Here is a 27,339-nt window from a genome sequence, read left to right on the forward strand (position 1 = left end):
AGTTCTAGCTTTTCTGTAGTGCCCTCTTCACCACGAGGGCAGGTGCAGCCCTGCCCTGATATGACCCTGCTCCTCAGTCAGAGGATGGGTGAAGCTGGTGGCCCCTCGAGAGCCTTCCCTAGGTGAATCCCCAGTCCATACCTTCTCCTCTCACTGCTGCAGAGACGTCACCAGTCACCGATTCTCCACCCCACCCGATGTCACCATATCTCAAATGTGGCCCCTCTTGAGGAAGGGGGTTGAGGGCTTCTCTCCCTGTGGTTGAGCCCTTGAGAGCACAAACCTGACCCCCACCCTGGACTGTCTGGGTCCCAAAGAAGAGGTTTCATCCCAGTTCCTTAGACCTCGAGTCCAGGAGTGGATTGAGGAGAGAGAGAATGGACATAGTTGTGGCAAAGATTTCCCCAAGGGTCTCTTCCATGCTTTCCCCCTCCCTCCCCAGTTTTCAGAGCATGATTCCAGAACCTGACTTGCCAGTATGAGTCCCAAATCCTATGTCCCAACCCTTCCCCTTCCACACTCCCTCCCCAAAACAGGTTGTTTTCAATGCTAGAAAGCCTATGGGGGAAATAGGAACAGAGATGGCAAGAACCCTTCCCCCGAACTAATGCAGACTGGGCACTGGAAAGAGTGACAATGACGGTGGAACCTGGTGGGGAGGACGGAGGCCCAAAGACAGAGAGGCCCATTGTACATGGAGGGGAAGGAAGGCCACAGGCCCTGTCCTGTGACACTGACTGTGCCCAGCCACGGGACATGGAGCAGAGATGCTCGCCCCCTCAGGACAGCTGAGACCCAGAGGCCCTGCTAAGTCCCAGAAAGGCAGGGGCAGACAAAAGGCAAGGAGGCCTTTACCCAGATCCCTAAATGCTCTGTCCAGATAGACCTCATGTCTCGGCTAACAGTTCCAGCAGAAAAGTAATAAAGGGACATGGCAAGACTTAAGGGGTACACTTAGGAGTCTTGCACACCATGCTAAAATGCCATGAAGGTTTTGAATTCTCCATATGCCAAGACCCCCAGAAAATTCTTGTTTGTGAGACCTGTGAAAATGAACAGAATAAGGAGGAATGAAGAAAGACAGGGAGGCCCCATCTTTCTTCTCCAAACATATGCTCTCCAACAACCTGGGCCTCAGGTAGGAGAATCTTAGCCAGAGGGTGTTCTAAGGGAGAAAAGAAATAGAAGGTCCAAAGGAGGACTGGAAAGGGAGGAAGTACCTCACACATGTAGGGATACTGAAAGGTCTTTATTGCCCACCGGCCACCAGCAGTTTCCCAGCCACAAGCTGGGCCCTCTGGGTCTCTCCAGCCAACTCTGAGGACCCATGAAATGCAATCACAGTCCAGCTCTCTCCTTCTCGGGGACCAAAGTGCTCCCTGGGGCAGACATTGTGGCAGACGCGCCTCAAAGTGAGGGGCAGGAGGACCGAGCAGCATTCCCTGTGGAGAAGAGTAGGAGAGAGGGCCCCTCGTGGCACCGGTTATGGAGGGTTGCCCCAAGGAAGAGGGCAGGGTGGGAGGGGGCTCCCTAAGTTACTTAATGGATGACACCAGTGGCAAAGAGCACAATGAGGAGGACGATGATAAAAACAATCACGCAGATGAGGACAATCATCTTCACGTTCTTCCACCAGAACTTCCGAGCCACCTTCTGCGACGTGGTCTTGAAGTGTTCGGACTGTTGGGGATAAGGTAGAGTGAGCCAGAGCTGCCTCCGACTGGAAAAGGAGTACAAACAGGGGCCCATGTGCGATACACCTAAACAGTGAAGTGGTAAAGTTGAGGTAACAGACTGTTAAATAAAAACATGTTCTGTCCTCCTACCTTGACAAATATACCTTCATAACAATCTGGTGGGCCAGGTTCAAGTTTAGAATTCTTGGGCTCCCCCTGGGCCCCTGCCTGCCCGCTTCTCTTCTTACCCCTGCACTGATCATGCCCAGTAAAGGGCCTTTTACACTCGCTCACACCCAGGGACACAACACTGGCAGCACAGTCCGCCGTTGGGAGGCAGACACTGGGACCGAGGGGTGCAAGCTCCAGGTGGGCACCTTTCCTTGGTTCCATGTCTCCTTGCCCATGGGGACTGCTGAAGCTGAAGGGGGACCAGGGGAATATGGAGGTTGGAAGTGAGGGAAACTGCTCTTCCTCTCCCAACTTGAGTTGCAGAAATTAAGTTTCCCTGGGCCATGCTCCCCAGGTAAGGTTGCAGAAAGAAACACTGAGTCCCAGGAAGAAAAAGAAGCTCTACCCAAGATTACACACAGGACTCAGAAAGCCACAGCCAGTCCCTCGCCATAGACATAGAACCCTAGGCTCCAGCCTTTGTTGAACTTTAAAGTTACTCCCTTCCTGAGCAGCTGACTGGAGAGAGAGAAGAATGAGATCTAGCAAGATGTGTGGGAGATATTATTCTAGCCTTCAGCCAGCAAGGACCTCGGCATCAAAGACTCACTGCGCTTCCCAGCTTCTTTTTAAAGCGGACTCAGCAAGACTCTAACAGTTTTCCACCCCGGGCCTAAGAACTGGAAAAGGTCAAAGGCCCAGGGAGGATTTTCCAGAGCCAATATTTTTGTCCTGGGGAGGTGAGGTCCAAATGGTTGTCAGTGGCAGCCTTCAAAGGGAAAATCAGTTTCATAGGAGAGAAGCCTAAGAAAGCACGGGCTGGATTAGCCATCTATCTGTCTCAGAAAACGCCTCCAAGGGTCAGCCCCTGTGCCCCAACCCCAGTCACTGGACGCATTCCCTGGACCCCAGTACCGATCAGCGGGGTAGAGCAGAATCAGAGGTGGGGACTCAGATCCCATCAATTCCTAAAACAGGTGAAAAGGCAGACTTCCCTCCTAACCATTTTGCTCCCAATACCACCAAACCTAAACCCCCAACAACCCTCCCTTGCTCTCTTTTTCTCGCTCCCGTGGGTTCTCCATCTCACTGTGGCTTCCAGATCCTCTGTCTTGTTGCGGAGATGGTCCAAGTTTTCTCCTCGGGCCAGGATCCGCTCCACATTCTGGGTCATAATATTCTTGACTCCCTCCACCTCACTCCGCAGGTCCCGCACACGATCATTTCCTTCACCTCCACTGCCCTCCTCCTGGACAGCAACACAGGGGTTAATCGGGCCAAGTGGAGGAACTGAGACTCAGCCTCAGAGGCTAGAGGAGGGGAAGACCTAAAGTGGGCCTAGTGTTTTGTAAAGCTTGAAATGTTTACAAAGAGAATGTTTTCATGTATTACTCATGTAGTCAAAACTAAATGCCTATTTAAGCCCCAGAAGATGAGAGCTGTCGCTAGACAGACCAGATCAAACTTCTTTTTGGGCCCTCCCTGACAAAGAAGAGAGGCATACCACTAATCCCTCTCCACTGCTTCTTTGCTCCTCAGAGAGGGTCAGAGAAGACGGCTGAGCTGGCATCTCACAACGCAGAACCCCGGCGCTATCTCCTAATTCCCAGATCCCACAGGGTCCTTATTATAAACATCTGTGCTGGCCAGCAGAATGCCCTCACCTAGCCCAACTCTCCCTCTCTCCAAGACATCAGCTGGAGAGCTGCTCCGCCTCTGGCCTCCCGGGCAGCCTAATTGCTGTGACCCAGAGCAACAGCAACTAGGCTCCAAGTCCCTCACAAGGCCCCAAGAGAGAGCCGTTGGGCCACAAACTTCTGCTTTCCCCACCACCTAGCACCAGGCGCAGGCACCACGCCACTGGCCTGCTTAAGCAGATATTAAATAAAAGCAGCAGGCTGGGCAGTGGGGAAAAGAGAAAACAAGTCTTCTCTGGCTGATGCCTCATCATCACGCTTCATGATAAGGTTTTTAAACGAGGGAAAAACGTTATTAAGCTCCTCCCTCTCCGACCCACAGGACCTCCAGACACAGGCCAGGGATGTGGATCCAAACTAGATTATCGCAGAGAACCAACTTGTGGTTCTTTTACAAACCCTCAGCTCTCTTCCTCATGTTTATGGAGGGGAGGCCGATTCCCTGGACTGGAGGAGAGACAAATATTCGGAGTTTCTGTACAGGGATAAAGTGAAAGGCAGAGGCGAAGAGCTCCTGCCGCTGGGCTGGAATCTGCGCTGGGAACAGCAGAGGCGCTGCCCAGAGTGTCACAACACCCAGCCGACTGCGCGGGCTGGAGGAGGAGATGAAGGGCCGCTCGCTCGGCAGCTCACTGCCTGGAATTCGGATTCCCCAAGCCCATCCACCGAAGGCCTGCTCCAGGCCAGCACTGAGGTCAGGGAAGGAAGTCTAGAAGGAGGAGGAACACCCGCCAGGGCAGCTCAGAGCTTTGTGGCGCCAAGTCATCACAGAACAGAGGCCACAGTCAGTGCCGGCCCAACCCTCTGACTTTGCCACCAACTCTCCTTTCCCGATCCCCAGCCCAGAGGCCCCTCTGGCTTGTCTTTAAATCAGCCCCTTCCTAGTTCCCAGCTCACTCACCATGTCTCCGAACGGCTGGGGCCTGTCAGCAGCTGAACTTGCTTAGTCTGTTTCCTCTTGGGGCGGCCCTCGGTTCACTTCCTGCTTGCTCCAACTTTCAGCCCGCCCCCGTCTACCTCGCATCCCGAGCCGCTCCAGCCACACCTCACGCAGGTTCCCCCAGGTAGGCGGACACCTTCTACTGCCCTCCTAGTCTCCTCCCAAACCAGGGCTTAGGCTTAAAGCAACAGGGCTCCCTGGAGCCAAAGGTCTTTTTAACTGCTTAGGAACAACAACAAAAAAAAATCAAGCAGCCCTCCTAGGTTTCCTGAGGCTGGGCCTCCTGATATGGAAGGGGCAGCCATCTCCTTTTTTCATGTCCTGAATACCTGAGCCCAATTCTTAGAGACTGAAATCGACTGTAAGCACCCTGCCCGGCCTAGTTCACAGGGAAACAAAACGGAAATACGAACATTTTTTGCTGGACAGCCATTGTTCCCATGTCCGTGGGTGGGCAGAAAGCACTAAAACTCCCAAATGGAATGCTGTGATCCGGACTCTGGTGTCAGAGTCTGAGTTACTAGCTGCATGACCCTGAGTGAACCTCTTTGCCTCTCTGGGTTTTGCAGGTGCTGATGCAGACCTCAGAGAGCGCTGGTAAGGAGTAAAAGGATTGCACAGGTAATGTGCCCAGCGCAGTGCCTGGACCGAAGGACTGTCCACTGTGCAAATCAGGAAACAATGGCTCCCTTCCTTCCAAAATTCAACAATCCTACATTTCCATTCAGGGGCCACCATGGGAGTTGGTGAGCCCACTCAAAAACGGTCAGAGGACTGCCCTATAAACCAGAGAGGGGGCCCGGGACAAAGGATTTTTCCACCAACCGGGCTCCAGGCCAGAGAAAATCCACTCTTCCCGGATGGTGTTTATCAAGTCAGAACAGTAACAGAGACATGCAGACGGGAACATTCCTGTCCCATCCCAGTTCCAAGGGGGAAATGTCAGCTTCTCTAACAAATACTTTTTTTTTTTTTTTAAGATTTTATTTTTTCCTTTTTCTCCCCAAAGCCCCCCGGGTACATAGTTGTATATTCTTCATTGTGGGTCCTTCTAGTTGTGGCATGTGGGACGCCGCCTCAGCATGGCTTGAATGAGCAGTGCCATGTCCGTGCCCAGGATTTGAACCAACGAAACACTGGGCCGCCTGCAGCAGAGCGCGTGAACTTAACCACTCGGCCACGGGGCCAGTCCCTCTAACAAATACTTTTTTAAAAGGTCTAATAAAATTTTGGACCTCTGTAGCATTTTGAGACACTTTATTCTAATTTATAATGAAATCTAATTCCCAATTAGATGATCATATTTTGCAGCCCTGAATTTTGGTGGACAGTACCAGCCTGCTTTCACAGAGAATGTGGCTGCCCCACTCCTCACCATCCTTAGAAAGGCTACAACATGGCCAAGTGGAGGCAGGTCAGAATCCTTGATCTATACTTGTGCTGTCCAATACAGAAGCCACTGACCACATGTGCCTGTTGAGCACTTGACATGTGCCTAGTCCGAAATGAGATGTGATTTAAGAGTAAAATACACACCAGATTTCAGACTTATTATGAATAAAAGAATGTAAATATCTCTATCTCATTAGTAGTTTTATATATTGATGACATGTTGAAATAATATTTTGGATATATTGGGTTAAATAAAAAAAAATATTGGGCCAGCTTCATAGCCTAGTGGTTAAGTTTGGCATGCTCCACTTCAGCGGCCTGGTTTGGTTCCTGGGCATGAACCTATACCACTGGTTGATGGCCATGCTGTGGCGATGACCCACATACAAAATAGAGGAAGACTGGCACAGATGTTAGCTCATGGCAAATCTTCTTCAGCAAAAAAAAAAAAAAAAAAAGCAGCCCTAGATAGTATCGACAAGAATGAGTGTGGCTCTTAAAAAAAAAAATTATAGGGGCTGGCCCTGTGGTGCAGTGGTTAAGTGTGCACATTCCACTTCGGCAGCCCAGGGTTTGCTGGTTCAGATGCCGGGTGTGGACATGGCACTGCTTGGCAAGCCATGCTGTGGTAGGCATCCCACATATAAAGTGGAAGAAGATGGGCACGGATGTTAGTTCAGGGCCAGTCTTCCTCAGCAAAAAGAGGAGGATTGGCAGCAGATGTTAGCTCAGGGCTAATCTTCCTCAAAAAAAAAAATTATAAAATTAATTTCATGTGTTTCTTTTCTCTTTTAATTTGGGTAGTAGAAAAATATAAATTACAAATGTGGCTCAAATTACATGTCTGTACTTCTACTAGAAATGGTGATCTATACCTTAATATTTATGTGACCTTGGACAAATTTACATAACATCTCTAAGCCTCAGTTACCTCACTGTCTGTGCCTGGCACTTAAACATCCTCAGTAAACGGTGGCTATTGTGATTACTATTATTAAGAGTTTCAGATTCTAAGTGAGGTAGTGGATAGGGGAACATGAGTGGTACCAAGAAACAAAGGACCAGAGTAGGAGGACTGAGGGGAACAGGAAGAAATGGAGGGAACCCCAGCGTGGGAATAAGGTTGAGGAGTTTGGGGTCTGGTATGCCCCTGCCAGCCTTGGATGTACTTTGGTGTCCCTCAGGGAGCTGACCCTTGGCCTAGACCCAGCAACCATCAGGGGGGTTCCAAAGTTGGGCCTGTGACCTCTTCACCCGGCAGTATCCCTGCAGGCTTGGCCTCACCTGTGCAAACATTACGATGTTACCCTTTGTCAGAAGACCACCTTGCTAATACCCTCACAAGGTGAGACATTCAGTAAGGCATTGAACAACACATTATGAGCAGCAATGGGCAGGGTACAAGAAGAGAAACAAAAGTCATTGATTCCTCTCCAGTCAATGAAGGCCCTATCCCAGGAGAAATGGAGTGTCAGTAACTGTGTAAGGAAAAGATGCTGGGCGGTAGGAGTTGCAGTGAAAGAAGCCATCGTAGTGTGACAGAGAGTGTTCTCAGTCCCCCTGTGATCAGAAGATCTGCGTATCAGCTCTACTACTCCCTGGCTGTGTGGTCTTGGGCAAGCCACTTCCCTCAGGGAGCTTCAGTTTCCTCATCTGAAAAATGGGAATAAGAATGAAAGATGCTTTGCAAGGTTATTATTAGGATTGAATGATATGGGTATATATTTCTATATTTCTGCTAAAGCACTTTACAGATGAAAAAGGAGACTAATAGAGAAAATGGAATGAGAAAATAAGGGAAGAGGAAAATTAACAGCCTGCAAAGCAACTAGGCAAACTTTGGGGTACATTAGTATATATCTCAGTCTTCTTATTTATGGCCCAAGTGGGCAGTTTACTCCTGTACCTCTCAGGGAAAAGGCTAGAGAACAAGGAAAAGGCACATTCAGGAGGCTCAACTGAAATTGCTCCCTGAAGAATCATAAAGCTCTCATCACTGCCAAGGCCTCTTTTGTGTCCAAATCCTTCTTTGTAAGCTGTCACACAATGGGCCACCCCATCTGCGACACAGTCACCCCCATCTCTCCCAATATGTTCTCTTCCTTTCTGACCATGCTCTTAGAACCCAAAGGTTCTGCCCTTGGCCGTCTTCTCTTCTGACTCTGCACTCTCTCCTAGAGCAACAGTTCTCTATGGGGTTGATTTTGCCCTCCAGGGGACATTTGACACCATCTGGAGACATTTTTGGTTGTCACAACTAGAGGGGTGTGCTAATGGGTAGAAGCCAAGAATGCTAAATTTCCTACAATGCAAAGGACAGCATTCTCGACAAGAAAGAGTTATATAGACCAAAATGTCAATAGTGCCGAGGTTGACAACCTCCGTCTCCCTAGGGAAGTGCAATGCCTTTACATTTTCAACAGCCATTTATGGACAAGCCCCAAATCTTATCTCCAGCCCTGTGCTCTCTCTCAACTCTCTCAATTGCCATTGCTGCCTTTCCAATGCCCTGCACAGTCCAGAGACACCTCCAACAGCCAAACCAAACCCTTTATCTTTTCCCCATGTTCCTCCTCCTGGGTTATACTCCCATGCTACCAGTTTCCCAAGCTAGGAACCCCTAAGCCATCTGACATATGCAATGGAACATCACTAAGTCTTGATTCCATCTTGGTCTTGTCTCTCATATCTACCCCTTCCTTTCCACACCAACTCCTGCTTCCTAGGTAATGCCAGCATACTCTCTTCTCGGAATAATTCCATTCACCTCCAAACTAACCTTTCTTTGTCCATCCATTCCCCACGGGGCTGCTTGTTATCTTCCCAAAACACAGATTTGAGTATGCTCCACCCTGCCCCAAGGGTAAGGCCCAAACTCCTTAGCTTGGCATTCCAAGACTGTTCTCAACCCGCTTTTTGAAGCTTACCTCCCATGAGCCTCACCTCCCAGCCCCCCACTCATACCAAATTACATGCCCTTCCCGAAACACACCATCCCTTTTTATATCTTTGCTCAAGTGGACTTTTCTCATGATGAATGAATATGCTGCTTCACTCATCACAGCCTATGAAAAGTCTATTCATATTTAAGACATTGCTTCCATGAAGCCTTCCAGATTTCCCTACTGAGGTTAATGTCCTCTTTTTTTTTTTTGAGGAAGATTAGCCCTGAGGTAACATCTACCACCAATCCTCCTCTTTTTTTGCTGAGGAAGACTGGCCTTGAGCTAACATCTGTGCTTATCTTCCTCTATTTTATATGTGGGATGCCTGCCATGGCATGGCTTGATAAGCAGTGTTAGGTCCACACTGAGATCTGAACCAGCAAACCCCGGGCCACCGAAGCAGAGTGCACAAACTTAACTGCTATGCCACTGGGCTGGCCCAAAATAACTTTTTTTTTTGTGAGGAAGATTGCCCCTGAGCTAACATCTGTGCCAACCTTCCTCCATTTTATGTGGGATACCACCACAACACGGCTTGAAGAGTGGTGCTAGGCCTGTGCCCGGGATCCAAACCTGCAAACCCCAGGCTGCCGAAGCTGGGTCCGTGAACTTAACCATTATGCCACTGGGCCAGCTCCTAACATCCTCTTCTTTTTTTTTGTTTAAGATTGGCACCTGAGCTAACAACTGTTTCCAATCTTCTTTTTTTTTTCTCTTCTTCTTATCCCCAAAGCACCTCAGTACATAGTTGTATATTCTAGTTGTAGGTCCTTCTGGTTGTGCTATGTGGGATGCCACCTTAGCATGGCCTGATGAGTGGTGCTAGGTCCACACCCAGGATCCAAACTGGTGAAACCCCGGGCTGCTCAAGCAGAGTGCACCAACTTAACCACTCGGCCACGTGGCTGGCCCCCTAACATCCTCTTTTGATCTCTGTCACATTTTATCTTTCATAGAATCCATAATATGCTTTGCCATTAACTGCATACGCATTTGACTCCTCTGAGACTCAGTTCAGTGAAGGCAGGGGCTGTGTCTTTACTTTACCCCTCAGAGAAAATTACATATACCCCTCTCATAGTAGGCACTCACTAAATGTTTGGAGTACTGAATTGAGAGATCTGAAAGAGGGCCTCTTTCTTCACAGTCCAGACAGAAAGATAATTTTCATTAGACAGGACCCATGAATAAGTTTCTTTTCTACATTTTGGGTATTTTATTTCTATTTTATTTGTATTAAATTTTATGGATAAATGAATGCTAAATGCCACAAGTATATTGTATATTGGTCCTGAAAGGATAAACTGGAGATCAACTCTTTGAACAGAAACAAGTTAAAATCATGGGATGGAGAGGTGCTGAGTTAGCACAGCTCATTTATTAGCTGCATTTCTCTTACCCAGAATGCTCTCAGTTCACCCAACTATTAAGAATTTTTTTTTAAAGACTTATTTTTCCTTTTTCTCCCCAAAGCCCCTGGTACATAGTTATATATTGTAGTTGTGGGTCCTTCTAGTTGTGGCACGTGGGACACCACCTCAGCATGGCTTGACAAACGGTACCATGTCCACACCCAGGATCCAAACCAGCGAAACCCTGGGCTGCCGAAGCAGAGCCTGCAAGCTTAGCCACTCGGCCACAGGGCCGGCCCCCTATTAAGAACTTTTGATTTCCCTCTCTCCTCTCAAAATTGTACTCATTCTTCAAAGCCCAGCTCAAGTTTTCAAAAAAACTTTCCTGATTTCTCCAGTCATAATTCACTTTGAACCTCATTTAATACTTATGACTTTTTACATACATTCTATTATTATTATTCTATTATTTCTATATTCTTTTATTATGTTTCCTTATCCTTAAAGTCCTATAAGACAGGGGCCACAACTTAATCATTTCCGTTTCCTCCTCTGTAACTTGTCCAGTTCTTGGCATGTAACAGACCATAAATGCTGGACTTGGTGGAACCATCTAATTTTGAGTGGTCCTAGAAGAACTAGCCCAAACTTCCCAACCCACACTGAATTCATTTGGACTGGGGTTTGACAGCAGGTTAAGAGAGCCATCCCCTAAACGGATCTATGGCTTCCAAAGTGACTTGTCCCGCCTTACCTGTTAGGATGCCCTAGAAGTGGGCCAGACCTTCGAGAGCAGTAACACTGTTAGCCCAGTGATTCCACCTGCCAAACACATCTGTCCCCAGTAATCCCTACTTTTACATCTACCCCTGCCATTCTTTTCCTTGTTAGGATAGCAGTTCTCAGCACATGGTCCATGAACTTCTACAGTCTTCCACAACAAAAGTACTTCTATAATAATCCTGAGATGTTATTTGCCTTTTTAACTGTGTTGACATTTGCGCCAAGCCAATGATGCAAAAGCAATGGTGGGTAAAACTGTTGGCAACTTAGCAGGAATGAGACAGTGACACCAAACTGTAGTAGTCATCATTGCATCGCTCCCTGCCGCGCCCTTGCAATTTTTTAAAATGCCATTTTCAATTAACACCCTTAAAGAAGCAAAATAAAATTATTAATTTTATTAACTCTTGATACTAGAGTACACACCTTTTTACTATTTTGTGTGAAGAAATGGGAAATACGCACACAGCGCTTCTATATACCCAAGTCAGTTGTTCTGAGACAAAGGACTTGGGCAGTTAAACTGTGAGCTGAAATAACTTTTGTTTTTAAGTTAATAGACTTGATTTTTTTTTGAGTAGTACAGACGGTTCCCATACACCCCTTCACACTCTCCCAGTATTAACATTAACATCTCTCCTATTATTAACATCTGGCATCCGTTTGGTACATTGGTAACAACTGATGCACTAACATTAATACATTATTACTAACAAAGTCTATAGTTTACATCAGGGTTCACTTTTTGCTGTACATGTATGCTCCATGACACCATTAGAGGCTCATACAGAATAGTCTCACTGCTCTAAAAATCCTCTGTGCTCCACCTATTCAACCTTCCCTCCCCCTATGCTTGGCAACTGCTGATCTTTTACTATCTCGGTAGTTTCGCCTTTTCCGGGATCATATAGTATGCAGCCTTTACGGATTGGTTTCTTTCACTTAGCAGTATGCATTTAAGCTTCCTCCATGTCTTTTTGTGATTCGATAGCTCATTTCATTTAATCACTCAATACTCCCTTGTATAGATGTGCCCCAGTTTATCCATTCACCTGCTGAAGAACATCTTGGTTGCTTCCAAGTTTGGGCAATTATGAATAACGCTGCTATACGTTCACAAGCAGGTTTTGTGTAGGCATAAGTTTTCAACTCATTTGGGTAAACACCAAGGAGCACAATCACTGATCATATGGTAAGAGTATGTTTAGTTTTGTAATAGACTGCCAAACCATCTTCCAACGTGGCTGTACCATTTTGCATTCCCACCGGCAATGAAGGAGAGCTCCCACTGCTCCACATCCTCCTCAGCATTTGTTGTCAGTGCTTTGGAATTCAACCATTCTAACAGGTATCTCGTTGTTTTAATTTGCAATTCCCTAACAAAATAAGATGTTCAGCATCTTTTTGTTTTTTGTTTTTTGAACTAAGGACCATTTTATTTGAAAAGACATCGGACAAACTATGGTTATTCAAACGGGCACATTTGGCAGATATTTTCTCAAAAACGAAAGGAGTAAGCCTGTTCCTTCAAGGAAAACAACAGACAGTATTTGATGCCAACGATAAAATTTGACCTTTCAAGTGAAAATTAGAATTTTGGAAAACTTGTATCTGTCGCTGTGAACTTGGCAGCTTCCCAACATTTAAGAGACTGTGTGTTTGGAAGAGCTGCATAATTCAGTGAACCAGTGTCTTCCAAATGATGATATGTATGATTTTACAAAGTCATGCATTCATAAGAGGTCCTTTCAAAATGCGAGATATACCAATGATTTTAAAGTAATAGAGCATAAAGTTCCTTAATATGGTTTCAGATTCCACATCCGACTAACCTTTAAAAAACTACCACTTCTAAGTTTAGGTGTTGTATCAAAAATATCCCCAATTATCTAAAAAGGCTATTAAAATACTTCTCCCTCTTCTAAGTATCTGTGAGGCCAGATTTCCTTCATCTACGGCAATCAACACCACTTTACAACAGATCGAATGCAGAAGCAGCTATGAGAATCCAGCTGTTTTCAATTAAGCCAGACATTAAAGAGATTTGCACGCGAAACAATACTACTTTTCTCATGCAATTTTTTTTTGCGGAAAACATACTTTTTTCATAAAAATGTTATTTATGTAAACATGTAATGGGTTTATTCCTTTTTGTGTGTGAGTCAATACATATTTTAAACATTTGTCAGCGTAAATTTCCAATAGGGCAAATACGGAAAAAGAAAGAAAAGGTCTTCAGGGTTCTCAATAATGTGTAGCGGTGTAAAGGGGTCCTGAGACCAAAATAACGTGAGAACCACTGCTCTGGGATGCCTTCCTCTTATCCTGCGGAGAATTCCAGTGGTGTCGCAGACTCACCTCTAAGAATCTCCCCTGAGGGACCACACTCTACTCACTGCCCCTGCTCTGCATCCCCTCCGCAGTTACGCTGTCCCGGTGTCCCCTGCTGCTTTCAAACCTCTCGTTCTTGCCAGGTACTGGGAGAGGGAATAAAAGAACTCGCACACGCTCTCTAGGCTGCGGCAGCCCTTCCAGGCGCGTCCTCAACTCGGCGGTCACCCTCCCTGGGGAAGAGTCTGACATTTGCGTCCGCATCGCTCACGTCAAGGAGCACCGCAGGGACGCAACAACCTGCAGAAGCCTCATGGGAAGTGGGGGGAACTCCGAGTCTGCTCAGGGTTGAAAGCGCGGAGGGGCCGCGGGAGGCTTCTGGAACGAGACTGGTCCCGCGGCGGAAGACGGGGCGTGCCGGAATTGCCGCAGCCTCACCATCACCAGGTAAAGCGACCCCTTTCTTCGCGCCTGCGCCGCCCCGCCCCGTCTCCTCGCTCCGCCCCTTGCCGCCAAGCAGGGAACCCGGCGCCGCCGGCCAGGGCCCGTCACGACAGTCCTGGCGCTTCCCGGCAGGCCGTCTGGCTGCTGATGTGTCGGGGAGGCGGGGATTAGGGGAGGGGCTTCTCGCCACGCCCTCTGCTCGGAAGGGGCTGCTGCGGCCGACCTACCTAGGTAGAGCCATGGCGGAGCCTTCCCTGTCCGCGCGGGCCTCGCCGCACTCAGGTAGGCTCAGAGCCCCACCCTGTGGCGGACAGAAAGGGGCGCTGGTCTCCGAGGGGCGGGGCAGGAGGACCGCCATGTGGGACTTGCGGAAGGGGGCCTCGGTTGGGAAGGGACTTGTAGAGAGAGATTGCCGTCTGCGGCTTCGGGGTGATGATGACATTCGGGGGCTCTTTGCGGTGAGGGGGCTGTGGTCTAGGGGGGTTCTGGGGCATTGGGCGATCCTGGAGAAGGGGCTGCCCTGCAGGGATGTTTCTGATCACAGATCAGTGGGAGAACCCAGGTAGGCAGAAGCCCGGGGGCTGCTGGGGCTGTGATTTCTGCTGTTTGGGCAGGAGCCTGTTTTTAAGCACCTGCACCCCAACGCGCTCATGCACACTTTTTCCATTTATTGCTTGCAGATAAAGCACAGAAAGACAAGGCTGGACAGACCTCAGGGCCCAGTCAGGGCAGCCGAATGGGGAAACTCTTGGGTTTTGAGTGGACAGATGTGTCCAGCTGGGGGAGGCTGGTGACCCTGCTGAATCGACCAATGGATCCTGCAAGTCTGGCTGTCTTCCGTTTTCTCTTTGGTAAGTCCAGTTTCTGGGAGGGGCCAGTGTGGTTGGGGGTGGGAGAATGATAGTCGTCCCTTGTCCATTTCTTGGTTACTTAGTGGACTTACCCTTTTCCTCAGAGCTGAAGATATTGATATCCTGGAAGAGGTCTTTGTGGAGTTAAGGATCAAACCCAGCTTTGTCTCCTCTGATTAGGGTTTGGAGGCCAGAGATGCTTTGATCTGAGGCTCTAGGAAACAGAGGGGCAGAGGAACAGGGACCCATTTTGCTTGTGGAGTGAAGTTGCCCAGGAACTATGCTAAAGACTAGACTCCAGAGAAATAGCAGAGGTGACAGGGCAGACGTTTTGACTGTGACTCCCTAATGTGGAGCTTCCTAACTCAGAGGCCACAGCATGTGTGCTTGGAATGGGTTGCAGATGTGCTGAGATATTAATCCCCTTAGCCCAGTGGTTCTCAACTAGGGGCGATTTTGCTACCCCAGGGACACTTGGCAATGTCTGTAGACATTTTTATTTGTCACAACCTAGGGGGAAGGGGAATAGGTGGCTACTGGCGTCTATGTAGGAGGCAAGAATGTTGCTAAATGACCTGTGATATGCAGGATAGCCCCTACCTGCAAATAATTAACCAGCCCAAAATGGGGATGGTCCTGAGGTTGAAAAACCCTGCCTTGACTGGAGCTGGCTTCCTGACCTGAGTGGCCCCTTCTGTTTACCTCAGAGTGTTAGCCAAATACTGCTGTTTTCTCGCTGTGCCCGGAAAAGGTCACGAAGCACCACCTAGAGCACTTTCTGTATCCCAGTAGGACAGACCTTTATAAATATAACTATCAAAACCTGAACAACTTTCATAGCATTTTGTTCACTTCTCTCATTTAACCCTCTCTGTAACCTTGTAAAATATTATGAGCCCCATTTCACAAGTGAAGAATTGGCTCAGTGTGAGGTGCAGTGGCTGTCTGAGACCACACAACTGGCCTAATACGTAGCATAGAGTAGGCACTCAGTAATTATTGTTAAATGAATGAATAAATGGCAGAGCCACAATCAGGAGAGAAGTCTGACCCTGGAGCTGGGTGCGCTCGACTGTATTCCAGTGTATTCCACTGCTTCCTTTGCTGAGCCTAATTGCCCCCTCCTCCACTGCCTTCTTAGGGCTGTTGATGGTGCTAGACATTCCCCAGGAGCGGGGGCTCAGCTCCCTGGACCGAAAATACCTGGATGGGCTGGAGGTGTGCCGCTTCCCCTTGCTGGATGTCCTGCAGCCACTGCCACTTGACTGGATGTATCTTGTCTATACCGTCATGTTTCTGGGTGAGGGAAACTGTGGGATAGATGGGAGTATTGATTGGCCTGCCTAAAACACAGAAATACAAAGCATGTTGATGAATGACCAAGGTCTTGGGTTCCTTATTTCATTTCTGCTGTGACTCATAATTTCATCTTGCTGACCTGTGTATCATCTGAACTGTGACCCCATAACTCTTTTTAAAAATATTAAAATAACATTTAATTTTCATTTAGTTTTACCTCACTATGGAATGTCTGATGATTTTTCTTAATCCCACCCACAGCCTGTCCCAGGGGAGCTGGGCCTGTGGTGACCCTTTGACCTCCTAATCCTCTCCTCCACAAATCCCAGGGGCACTGGGCATGATGCTGGGGATGTGCTACCGGATAAGCTGTGTGTTATTCCTGCTGCCATATTGGTATGTGTTTCTCCTGGACAAGACGTCGTGGAACAACCACTCCTATCTGTATGGTTTGTTGGCCTTTCAGCTGACATTCATGGATGCAAACCACTATTGGTGAGTCTAGGGGAAAAGATTGGGGGGTTGGCTGGGTCAGGATGGTTACCAGTGATAGGGCCCAGTGAAGTCCTAGAATTTGCCCCAGCAAGCATATTTTCAGCCATTCTTTGCAAAGGTTGGTTACAAGGTCACACTTTCATTTGGATGGATTTGGGAGGGGGAAGGGTCAGCGAGGTTGGGGCACTTGGGATGACAAAAAGCAAAATGGCTCCATTCCCACCCCTTCACTCTTTCCATATTTCCCCAGGTGCCTTGATCTATCCACTTCCTGTAATCCTCTTAGAGAGAAGAAGAGAAGACTAAAGCCAGACATAGCTGTTTTCAGATACTTCAAGGGTGGTCATGTGGAAGAGGGAGCAGACTTTCTCTGTGTGAGCGCAGAGGGGCAGAGTTAGAGCCCAGAGTAAAAGTTGCTGTGAGGCAAAGCCATGTCTGAAGGAGAGGGCCCAGCAGGGCAGCTCAGCAGTGCTGTCCTGGGAGGAGGCAACCCTCCCCCACCTCTCATTTAGGTGACCATCTTTCAGCGCAGGTGGAGAAGGGATTTGGAGACAGGGTCGCAGGGCAGATGACCTTTAAGGATTCTTCCCAGTATGAAGTGAAAAGCAAATATGACATGTCAGTAAGATGGGTAAAGGAAAAAAAAATCTCAAACATTGAATTCATTAGTGATTTATCAGTCATTAATTAAGTTTCATTCATTAGTACACAGATACCCCTTTTGTAAACCTGTCAATTCATTCAGAATAGCCAGCTCTGATCATGTAGAATTAAGAGGCAGTTTTGACAGAAGATCCCTGAAAAGTTTCATTTGTATGACTTTTTACACAATTTGAAAAAAATACCTATCACTTACTGAGGGCTTTCCACATGCCGGGCACTATACTAAACGCTTAATTTTTCCTCATTACAACCCCATGAGGCCCGTAGTGCTATTCCCGTTTACAGATGAAGAAACTGAGGCTTAGAGAAGGAAAGGATTTGCCTAAGGTCAGATAGCAGGTAAGAGGCACAAGTGAGAATCCAGGTCTCCTTCACTGCAGACTCCAGGGCTCTTGACAATAAGTGTAAGCTACCCCTTTCCCAGAGACTCTGCTCATTCATTGTCTTCTTGAAAACCTGCTTTCCTTCTGCTTCCCCACAATACATCTAGTTTTAGTAGCCTGGGTTTATCAGTTCTCTCCCAAGGTAAACTGTTAGCAGGTACGGTCTGCCACTAGATCCTGGCATCCAGGTCTGTGAAATGTCAGTTTGTCTTGGATATTGATTTGTTTTTTAATGAACTGTATATATTTACATATAGCTTTAGCTTTTCAAACACTCCTTCAAATTCATTCTTTTTCAAATTCAGTTATATTCTAGCATTGTAGTCTTTTTCGTGATTTGTTCCATTAGAACAAACTAACTTGCTAACTAACTAATAGTAAATGCTGAACTTTTTGTTGTTATAACTCACTAGTTATATTTCTGTTACGACTTAATCACTGTTATAATTTGTTCATTTAATTCTAAAGGGCCTTAGGAAAGCCCAGAGGACCAGAGAGGATATGGGAGATGTCCTGGGATAGGTAGATTATTATATTTTAAAAGAAAGGTGGAAATGTGGCTGCACTAAGGAACTCTCCTCATTGCTTACTTTCCTTGGCCTAGGTCTGTGGACGGCATGCTGAATGCCCGTAAGCGGAATGCCCATGTGCCCCTTTGGAACTACACTGTGCTACGTGGCCAGGTACAAGATTTTAGGAAAGAGGGAGGTGTTCTTCAATAGCCATTGTCAGCATGACCATCCCATTGCCAGGCTGCACTCTACTCTGCCTCCTTGGGTCTTTTCATTTTTCCCTTTGGCTGGAAAGCTACGCTTGCTTTTCTGTTGTTTCTAATCCTCTAATCTCTGGGTTCTCTCACCTTGTCAAGGAAAGAATAGAGCTTTGTCCCTGCTAGAGTAGAATCCTCATGAGGGAAAGAATAACATCTGTGCTTCATGACTTTCCCTGGTGCCTAATGCTGTGCCTAGCATGGGTAGGATGCCAACAAATACTTGTTGGATGAATGAATATCAGAGATGAGTGAATAGAAGACTGGATCTAATCTTCCTTGGGCCCTGAACTGAGATCAGAACTTATTTAATTTTTGACTGTCTCTGGAAAACAAGGTTCTTTTTTTGTTTGAACATTCATTTTGCATTTTGTGTTTGCAGATCTTCATTGTTTACTTCATTGCCGGGGTGAAAAAGCTGGACGCAGACTGGGTTGAAGGCTATTCCATGGAATACCTGTCCCGGCACTGGCTCTTCAGTCCCTTCAAGTGAGTGGCTGTCAGGGCAGAGGCCTTGTTGAGGCACAGGTACCAAGTGGGTGACTCGCCTCTCTCAGGTCTGCAGTGATGGCTGCTGTTCCTGCTTTGCCTGAATTTGCCACATGCTTTCCTCTGTCCGCTCATTTTCCTACTCAGCAGAAGGCAGAGTTGATGATAGCAAAATATCTAGGCCTAGCTGCTCCTGGGAGACTTATGATATGGGTGGGAGCTAAGGGAAGAGAAATGAAAAGAGGAAAAGAAAGAAGCCAAACTAGGTGACTTGGTGAATGAGTCAGTGCCCCAGCAGTTGTCATGGGGGCTTGCCTATGTCCTTAGGTTGCCACCTCAGCCTCTTGCCAGAATTCTTCAATCAGTGTACCAAGAAGATGGACAGTGTCCCTGCCCTGACAAAGCCATTGTTACCAACTCTTTACCAAAAAGAGGCTTGCCTCTCTGATTTCTCTCTTCCTCCCATTTCTTCTTTCCTCTTCTTTTACCGTGTTGTTTTTCCTCTTCGCTGTTATTTCCCAGTTCCTAAAGGTTGACTTCATTATTATGTTAGTCACGCATTCATGTCTTAAAGTTTTTTTTCCTTTGTAACCTGCATGAAGAGCCTGTCCTGCACAGCACACACACTTCTCCATCAAATTTTGCCCTAGGAGATCTGCCCTTACTGCATAGGGTATCTTGGAAAACGTTGGCCACCTAAAGTGTGTGGAAATGAAAGGGGTTGGAAAACTCTATTCCCATAGGGTGTCTTTGTGCAGAGTTCTTCTGCCCACCTGCTGGGGTACATGCTTTGGCAAGGACAGGGTAGCAGAGGTACGTTTGCTGTGAATGCTGGGTTCTCTAGTGGGCAGGTGCCTGACCTTTGTCCCTGGTGTCTGCAGACTAGTGTTGTCCGAAGAGATGACTAGTCTAGTAGTGGTGCACTGGTGCGGCCTGCTACTGGACCTCTCAGCTGGTTTCCTGCTCTTCTTTGATGCCTCAAGATCCATTGGCCTCCTCTTCGTGTCCTACTTCCACTGCATGAATTCCCAGCTTTTCAGCATTGGTCAGTACCTATAGTCTGGTAGGTAACAGGAAACCACAGGCTTCCAGGGAGGGACTAGCCAGAGGCATTGTTTAGGAGTGTGAGATGGCGATGGGAACGGGCTGAAGTGAGCCAGATGCGGTCACTGTGAAATGGAAAGAAACGGGGAGGAGAGGACTGGGGCTTCCGGGCTCAGCTACTATGTTGTGCAGTAAGGAATCTCTGGGAAGTAAGTATCCTCTCATTGAGAACTTCTTTGCTCGTAAGTGGAATACCTAGAAGAGGCTTCCTAAGGGAAGAGAGTTGAGGGGATTACCCACGTTCCCCCCAACCAAACTCCTGAAATGCTTATTTTCTTCCTGCTTTCCTAGGTATGTTCTCCTACGTCATGCTGGCCAGCAGCCCTCTCTTCTGCCACCCTGAGTGGCCTCGGAAGCTAGTATCCTACTGCCCTAGAAGGCTGCAAGAACTGCTGCCCCCCAAGGCCGCCCCTCAGCCCAGCACTTCCTGCATGTATAAGAGGAGCCGGGCCAAAGGTGGCCAGAAGCCAGGGCTGCGCCATCAGCTCGGTACTGCCTTCACCCTGCTCTACCTCCTGGAGCAGCTCTTCCTGCCCTATTCCCATTTCCTCACCCAGGTGTGTATGGGCTGGGGCTTAGCTTGGAAGGTGGCAGAGGTGACAGCAGTAGGGAAAGAATGGGACTGGTTTTGTAGCCCTTCCTCACTAGAGGATGTGAGAACCATTGAGCTGATTCCCTCTGCCCTGCCTTCTCAGGGCTATAACAACTGGACAAACGGGCTATACGGCTATTCCTGGGACATGATGGTACACTCCCGCTCCCACCAGCACGTGAAGATCACCTACCGTGATGGCCGCACCGGCGAGCTGGGCTACCTTAACCCTGGGGTGAGACATCTGATGCTGACAATTCACTGTTCTTCAGGGGCCCCTTGAGCTTTAGGGTCTGGTTTGGTCTTAAACACAATCAGAAAATAAAACAATTTTGGGCCCACTCTGCCCTTTCTCAGGAGCCAGGTTGAACCTTCTTTTATGTGGGTTGAAAAAGGGCAGTGTCATTTATTTCCTTGAACTGAGATTAGATTTAGGAAAGGTAAGTACCACTTGCCCAGCATTGAAAGATTCTTCCCCAAAGACAAATTCAGGGTTTTTTTCCTGGTCAAAATGGGCAGCAGGCAGGGATCTCTCTGTGCCATTGGCAGTGCATGAACTGTCTGGGAGGTGATAATGAGGAAGTGGGACTAATATGGGGGTTTGGGGCAGGTATTCACACAGAGCCGGCGATGGAAGGATCACGCAGACATGCTGAAGCAATATGCCACTTGCCTGAGCCACCTGCTTCCCAAGTACAATGTCACTGAGCCCCAGATCTACTTTGATATTTGGGTCTCCATCAATGACCGCTTCCAGCAGAGGTGGGCAAGGGGAGCAGAGTTGGGGGAAAAATGAAGTCCAGCTCCTTTTGCCAAGATGAATAGCCCATGCTCCCCAGTGTTGTCTTGCTTGAAAGGCTCTCCTTCTCTGGTGCATGTCCCTGTTGACCTGGTTGTGGGCAAAGCTGATTACTTCCAGCAGGGGGCACCATCATCCAGAAGGAAAGGTAACTGACTTGTTCTTTTAGAAACTATTAACACCGTTCTCCTCAGGTGGCCACTAACCCCCATTCTTCCCAATGCTCCAGAATCTCTTTCCCCTCCTCTTTCTGCCCCAGACTGGCAATAACATGTTGACATAGGCCATTTCTTCTATCAGGAAACCCTGTTCCCTCTATCTGGAAACGGTGATGAAAGGAACAGAACCGGAAGTTCTGGTGGGTGGGTGGTTGTGGCCTCCTTAGAACATGGTTTTCTTTCCTAAGGATTTTTGACCCTCGTGTGGACATTGTGCAGGCCACCTGGTCTCCCTTCCAGCGTACACCTTGGCTACAGCCACTGTTGATGGACCTGTCTCCCTGGAGGGCCAAATTACAGGAAATCAAGAGCAGCCTGGACAACCACACGGAGGTGGTCTTCATTGCGGATTTCCCTGGTATGGAGCAAAGCAAGGGGAGGCTTTGCATGTGGTAGAGGGAGGAGGGGGCATTCCTGGTGGGAGGAATGTTTTTGAAACCTGAAGGGTGGTAGTGGTGACCATATGATGTCTCTGTTCTGGCTGGGAGTGAGTTCACTCTACCATGGGTGGGGATGGATGGGGAACTTTGTTGCCTCTGGCAGGGCTGCACCTGGAGAATTTTGTGAGTGAAGACCTTGGCAACACTAGCATCCAGCTGCTGCAGGGGGAGGTGACTGTGGAGCTGCTGGCAGAACAGAAGAACCAGACTCTTCAGGAGGGAGAAAAAATGCAGGTATTTTGTTGGCATTAACAATGACAGAAAAGTTTCAATAAGTGGAGTTAATTTATTATAGACTCAAAATACTTTACTATAGGAGTGATGTAGTGGGAGCTCAAAAAGCAAGGGCCCTGGGGCTGTGAATAACCTCATCCAGGATTCTAGGGATGAGTTCTTTTGGACTCCAAAACCCGATGAGAAGAAAGATGCCTGGAGGCGAGGGCGGGGGAGGGGGGTGTAGTGTAAGGAGCCCATAGGCTGGCTAGGGAAAGGCTAGAGAGTGAAATCCGTCCATTTCTTCCTGCTTGTCAGTTGCCTGCTGGTGAGTACCATAAGGTGTATACGATATCACCCAGTCCCTCTTGCTACATGTACGTCTATGTCAATACTACCGAGCTTGCACTGGAGAAAGACCTGGCATATCTGCAAGAATTAAAGGAGAAGGTGGAGAATGGAAGTGGTGAGTACCTGAAGATTGGGGCTGACAGGGAGTGGGGGTTGTGAATGAGGTCTAGCCGTTAAAGAATGACCTTGAAGTCTCTAGCTGGTGAAAGGGGGATCTGAGAGAGAGAATTCTCTCTCTCTCTCTCAGTGATTCCTCTTTTTGCCATCTTCTCGGCAGAAACAGGACCTCTACCTCCAGAGCTGCAACCTCTGCTGGAAGGGGAAGTAAAAGGGGGCCCTGAGCCAACCCCTCTGGTTCAGACCTTCCTTAGACGCCAGCAAAGGCTCCAGGAGATTGAACGCCGGCGAAATACCCCTTTTCATGAGCGATTCTTCCGCTTCTTGCTGCGAAAGCTCTATATCTTTCGCCGCAGGTAAGTTTTCCCCACAATACTTGTCATTGCCGTCAGATGTTTGTAATCTGGGTAACTTTTCTCTGGTGAGGGTAACAGTAGGGACTCTCTCCCAGGAAAGGACATTCTAGCACTAAATCCCTCTTTTTCACTCTTTGTTCTCTTCCCCCTGATTTAATGGAAGAGTAAATGATCTCTGTCTGATGGCCTGCTGTCTTGTTCTGCCTCAGCTTATCTTCCACCTCCCTGTAGGTTATTCCTACCCGACCCCGGAATCCTCTTCCAGGCTCTATAAGGAGTAGGGTGCCCTTCCAGTTGGGATGTAGGGGTCACTGGGAGGAGATTTTCATTTATGCCTGGGTGAGAGGAGGTAGGACCATGTGGGCCCAAAGGGCTTAGGCAGGAATTCCAATGTTGAAACAGGAGTATGGACTGCATGGCCTTTTCCCTCTTTTTCAGCTTCCTGATGACTTGTATTTCACTTCGAAATCTGGCATTAGGCCGTCCTTCCCTGGAGCAGCTGGCCCAAGAGGTGACTTACGCAAACTTACGACCCTTTGAGCCAGTTGGAGAGTCGAGTCCTCCAGACACAGATTCTTCAAATCCTCCTGAAACAAATGCTGACCCTGTCCACTCAGAGCTCTGAGGGGGCCAGACGTTGGATACAGATATGGGAGCAGCCAGTGACAAGACCATTACCTACACAGCGGAAGTTTATTTGAAAATATTTCAGATATTTTTTACATTTTTCTTCCTTCTCCATAGCTATTTTAAATTCAGAGATGATAGCTTAGAGGAGCCAAGTAAGTAAAGCAAGGATAATAATTTATCAAGCTAAGGTTGAGGGGCTAAGAAGGGGTTAAAAGCAATGTGAAAATGTCCTTCTAGGATAAAGGGGTAAGAGTCAGGTTTAAAGTGACTGGCTCCTTGGGGAAAGAAATTTAATGTACCATGATGAAAATACTAGCTGACTCTTCTCAAGTGCTTGCTGTGTGCCAGGCACTGTGAAGCACTGTGCCTACATTATTACATTTAGTCCTTAATAGCCATTGTGGCCCCATTTTACAGTTGGAGAAAGTGAGACTGAGAGGTAATGTGACTTGCTCAAAGACATACACCTAGTAAGGGACGGATTGATGGTTTGAACCACAAGTCCATTTGATTTAAGGTCCTAAATACCCTGCCTCTTGTAATTTTCAGTATCACCAACAATAATTCTGAAATAATGTAGCTTAAAACTCGTCTTCGTAATTATGATTAGGATAGTGATCAGGGTCTAAACGCAGAGTAATTTTCTCACTACAGCTCTAGTTCCTTCTTTGTTCCTAATATCTATACAACCAGTAAGTTTTTCACCAGCAGTTATGCAAGTAGTTAGAATAGCACAAAGTTAAACTAATAAGGGAATTTAGATGATTGGTAGTAGCATTTCTCTAAAAATAAGCTTAGTATATTTAGCATTATCATAGCCTTCAGTAAGCAGAACGTGAAGTAAGAATTAACCAAACTTGGTGAGGGTTTAGGGAATGTTTATAGTCACTTTGTACGTTTGGATGAACAAGGGTGATTCAGGAAGCTTCTCAATTCCGTGAAAATTCAAAGGCCTGGCACTGGGCTAGGAAGTGAGAATGCATAGAGTAATAAAAATAAATAAAAGGCCCCTGCTCGGGTCTCGTGGCAGAGACTGGCAGTAAATTGGCAGTCCCACCAACTTTGATAAAAGATTGCATCTCTATTTTCAGGCTTCTCTTCCCATGCCCCACCCCACCCCCTTGGACAGTGGTCTCAGGATTCTTTCCGAGGCAGCTGCCTTTTCACTGTACACACTTTGGATGATTATGTCCACTCCATGGTTCTCAGTGATCCTGCTTAGATTTCTTTCCTATGCCCTAGACCTCTATCAGCCAGCCCTGGTGGTCTAATGGTTAAAATTTGGGGCTCTCACCACTGTGGCCTGGGGTTCATTTCCCAGTCAGGGAACCACACCACCTATCTGTTGGTTGTCATACTGTGGTGGCTGAGTGTTGCTGTGATGCTGAAAGCTATGCTGCTAATATTTCAAATACCGGCAGGGTCATCCATGGTGGATATTTTTCAGTGGAGCTTCCAGAGTCAGACAGACTAGAAAGAAGGACCTGGCCATCCACTTCCAAAAAAAATGGCCATGAAAACCCATATTGCACTAGAAGGCAAGAGGATGGCACAAAAAGACCGGGCAGGCTTCTACTCTGCTCTACACAGGGTTGCTAGGAGGTGGAATTGTCTTGACAGTATTAACAAGACCTATGTACCTAACCAGTCCCACCTGGATATCCCAGAGCTTTCAAACTGTCCTAAAAAGAACTTACATTCATCCCCAGTCCACTTGCTTCATTAATGAATGCCACTGTATTTTTTTGACCAAGTCATTTGTGAGTCATCAGCCATCTCTGGTACCTCTGTGTTCTTTCAGCCTTTATCTTGGAATCTAGTTAGGGATAGACCAGAGCAGGGCTACCATGTGGTTGTGCACCTTGGGCCTGAATAAGGGCACCACAGAGGCCAAGTAGGGTCTGACAGTTAAGTCCCTCTAATTCATACAAGGCACTGTATGGGTGAAACATTGGTTTTTGACCCTTTTGCATCTCTCTCAGTGACACTGTGTGCTTTGCCAGTAAATTAAGCTATCTTCTGTTCCCCTCATCCCTTCTTCCCTAATATAGGCAAGGATGCTGCTTTCTCCAAACTGTTAGTGTACCTACCACCTCTCTGACTCATTTTTCCCAGTGGAAATATTGGGGTGGGGTGGAGAGAAAAATGGGCCTAATACTGATTTTAAAAAAAGCTGTTCAATGGAGATCTTGGTTATTCAGGTTTCAGGAGGAATCAGGCCCTGTGCAACTACAGCTGTCCTAGGACTGGGTTATCACCTTCCTTTTTAGTATCCTTTCTACCCCCAGCATTTGGATATCGTCTGACTGATGTCACCCCCTTTGAAACTTTGTAGGATGGCTGGTACAAATTTTTCAACCTAAACATGAAATATTTGACATTTCTTTACATAACACTCACACTTCATGCTTGTTCAACTATTTGTAATGACCTTCACCCCATTTTATGTCTTTGCTTCTACTCTCTCTAGGCTGGTTAATGCTCCTCCACTTTCTTATCTTTAGGATTCTTTTCCCCCAGGGGCAAAGAACAAGCACCTGCAAAGTGAGTCATTAGTGTGCAAATCCCTTGAGGGCAAGGATTTTCCTAGTAAATATTGAACCCAAACTTAAGACAGTTACTTTGGTGCTACCACCAGCCTACAGGGACCTACTCATCATTTCCCTTATTTGGTCAACCTGGTTGTGTTCAGCCGGTAATGCGTTATCTAAGCTTTTCGAAATTTATTCGCAAAGTTGAGATTCTCAACTTTGAGTAGGTTAGAGTTGGATACTCCTAAATTAGACTTAAATCTTACCATCCCTATGATTTCTCAATTTTTAGACCTCCAGGTAAATGGGTACAAGCAAGCATTCCTCGAGTCTCACATTTGCAGCAGGCACACAGTAGAGTTGAACCACCTGACTTCATACATGCTGGTAAAAACATGTGCCAAGTGGCTCCAGCCTATACTTTAGCTCCTAGGCTTGAGAAAGGATAGTTGGAGTTGTTTGAGCCTTCTATACAAACTTCCACAAATTTTTTGAGGAAGATTAGCCCTGAGCTAATTACTGCCAGTCCTCTTTTTGCTGAGGAAGACTGACGCTGAGCTAACATCCGTGCCCATCTTCCTCTACTTTATACGTGGGATGCCTACCACAGCATGGCCTTTGCCACACAGTGCCATGTCTGCACCCGGGATCTGAACCGGCAAACCCCAGGCTGCCAAGTGCAACGTGCAAAATTAACCACTGTGCCACCTGGCCGGCCCCCAAACTTCCACAAACTTTGAGTAAGCCTTTGGAAAGTTGTATCTTTGCTGTTAATTTTAAGTTCCATTTTAGTTCATTCATTCTATCTTTTTAGATTGGAAGCTGGTCTCTCACTGTTTCAAAACACTTTCAAACTGTAATGTGTACTGAGCATGTAACTTGTAGCCTGTAACATTTATATAAAGGGATTAATACTTAAGGTACATTAAATAAACCCATTTTTCCACGTTAGTCAAAAAGATGAAAAGTTAATGTTTTAAGAACTGAACATTACTACTCTCTCCACATTATACTCAGTGGTTTTTATGCCTTTAATGGTTTTGAGCCCTTAGACAATTTAAAACACTACTGGTGGTACAAGAGTGACTGCTGCAACAAGGAGACATGAATTTTGGCCATTGCATTGGCCAAAAAAGGCAATGCGAGACAGAGGTCAAATCATTAACTTTCTTCTTAGTGCTAAGGATAGGTTTTACAAACCTACTAAATGCCAGCAGTCAGGGTCTAAGGATTGAAGCGATTTCCCTGAATCATGGGTAGGACTGCAATTTTTCAGGGTTAAAGAGTATGCTCTCAGATCATATTCAT

General features: G+C 47.1%; 2 protein-coding genes across 5 annotated transcripts; one reads left to right on the forward strand and one right to left on the reverse strand.

Annotated features, from left to right (window-relative positions):
- Positions 1-1,230: 1,230 nt before the first annotated feature.
- VAMP8 (vesicle associated membrane protein 8) lies at positions 1,231-4,583 on the reverse strand. The gene is made up of 3 exons (XM_014852825.3): positions 4,446-4,583; positions 2,938-3,096; positions 1,231-1,680 (listed from the first exon to the last, which is right to left on the reverse strand). The coding sequence occupies exons 1-3, from the start codon at positions 4,446-4,448 to the stop codon at positions 1,540-1,542; spliced, it is 303 nt and encodes a 100-aa protein (XP_014708311.1). The 5' UTR covers positions 4,449-4,583; the 3' UTR covers positions 1,231-1,539.
- GGCX (gamma-glutamyl carboxylase) lies at positions 4,477-26,518 on the forward strand. Of its 4 annotated transcripts, XM_044772762.2 has the most exons (17): positions 4,477-4,608; positions 5,054-5,105; positions 13,431-13,734; positions 14,412-14,582; positions 15,724-15,882; positions 16,211-16,376; positions 18,027-18,105; positions 18,574-18,680; positions 19,562-19,725; positions 20,076-20,341; positions 20,480-20,611; positions 20,987-21,138; positions 21,582-21,751; positions 21,937-22,067; positions 22,365-22,512; positions 22,675-22,870; positions 23,309-26,518. In XM_044772762.2, exons 4-17 carry the CDS (start codon positions 14,468-14,470, stop codon positions 23,493-23,495), a joined length of 2,172 nt encoding a protein of 723 aa, XP_044628697.1. In that variant the 5' UTR covers positions 4,477-4,608; positions 5,054-5,105; positions 13,431-13,734; positions 14,412-14,467; the 3' UTR covers positions 23,496-26,518. The 4 variants fall into 4 exon arrangements, with proteins under 4 accessions (XP_044628697.1, XP_014708307.1, XP_044628699.1 ...); XM_014852821.3 differs by lacking the exons at positions 4,477-4,608; positions 5,054-5,105; positions 13,431-13,734 and adding an exon at positions 13,785-14,013; XM_014852822.3 differs by lacking the exons at positions 4,477-4,608; positions 5,054-5,105; positions 13,431-13,734 and adding an exon at positions 14,081-14,189.
- Positions 26,519-27,339: the final 821 nt, after the last annotated feature.

Source organism: Equus asinus, chromosome 6 (assembly GCF_041296235.1).
Source record: "Equus asinus isolate D_3611 breed Donkey chromosome 6, EquAss-T2T_v2, whole genome shotgun sequence".
Classification (NCBI taxonomy): Eukaryota; Metazoa; Chordata; class Mammalia; order Perissodactyla; family Equidae; genus Equus; species Equus asinus.

Bases quoted from the DNA above. Each gene is read 5' to 3' on its own strand.
- VAMP8 (XM_014852825.3), bottom strand. The intron at 1,681-2,937 runs GTGAGATGGAGA...TATCCCCAACAG, and splicing joins CAGAGGATCTGGAAGCCACA to TCCGAACACTTCAAGACCAC.
- GGCX (XM_014852821.3), top strand. From the start codon at position 13,971: ATGGCGGAGCCTTCCCTGTCCGCGCGGGCCTCGCCGCACTCAG. The intron at 21,139-21,581 runs GTGGGCAAGGGG...TTCTTTCCTAAG, and splicing joins AATGACCGCTTCCAGCAGAG to GATTTTTGACCCTCGTGTGG. The intron at 22,513-22,674 runs GTGAGTACCTGA...TCTTCTCGGCAG, and splicing joins GAAGGTGGAGAATGGAAGTG to AAACAGGACCTCTACCTCCA.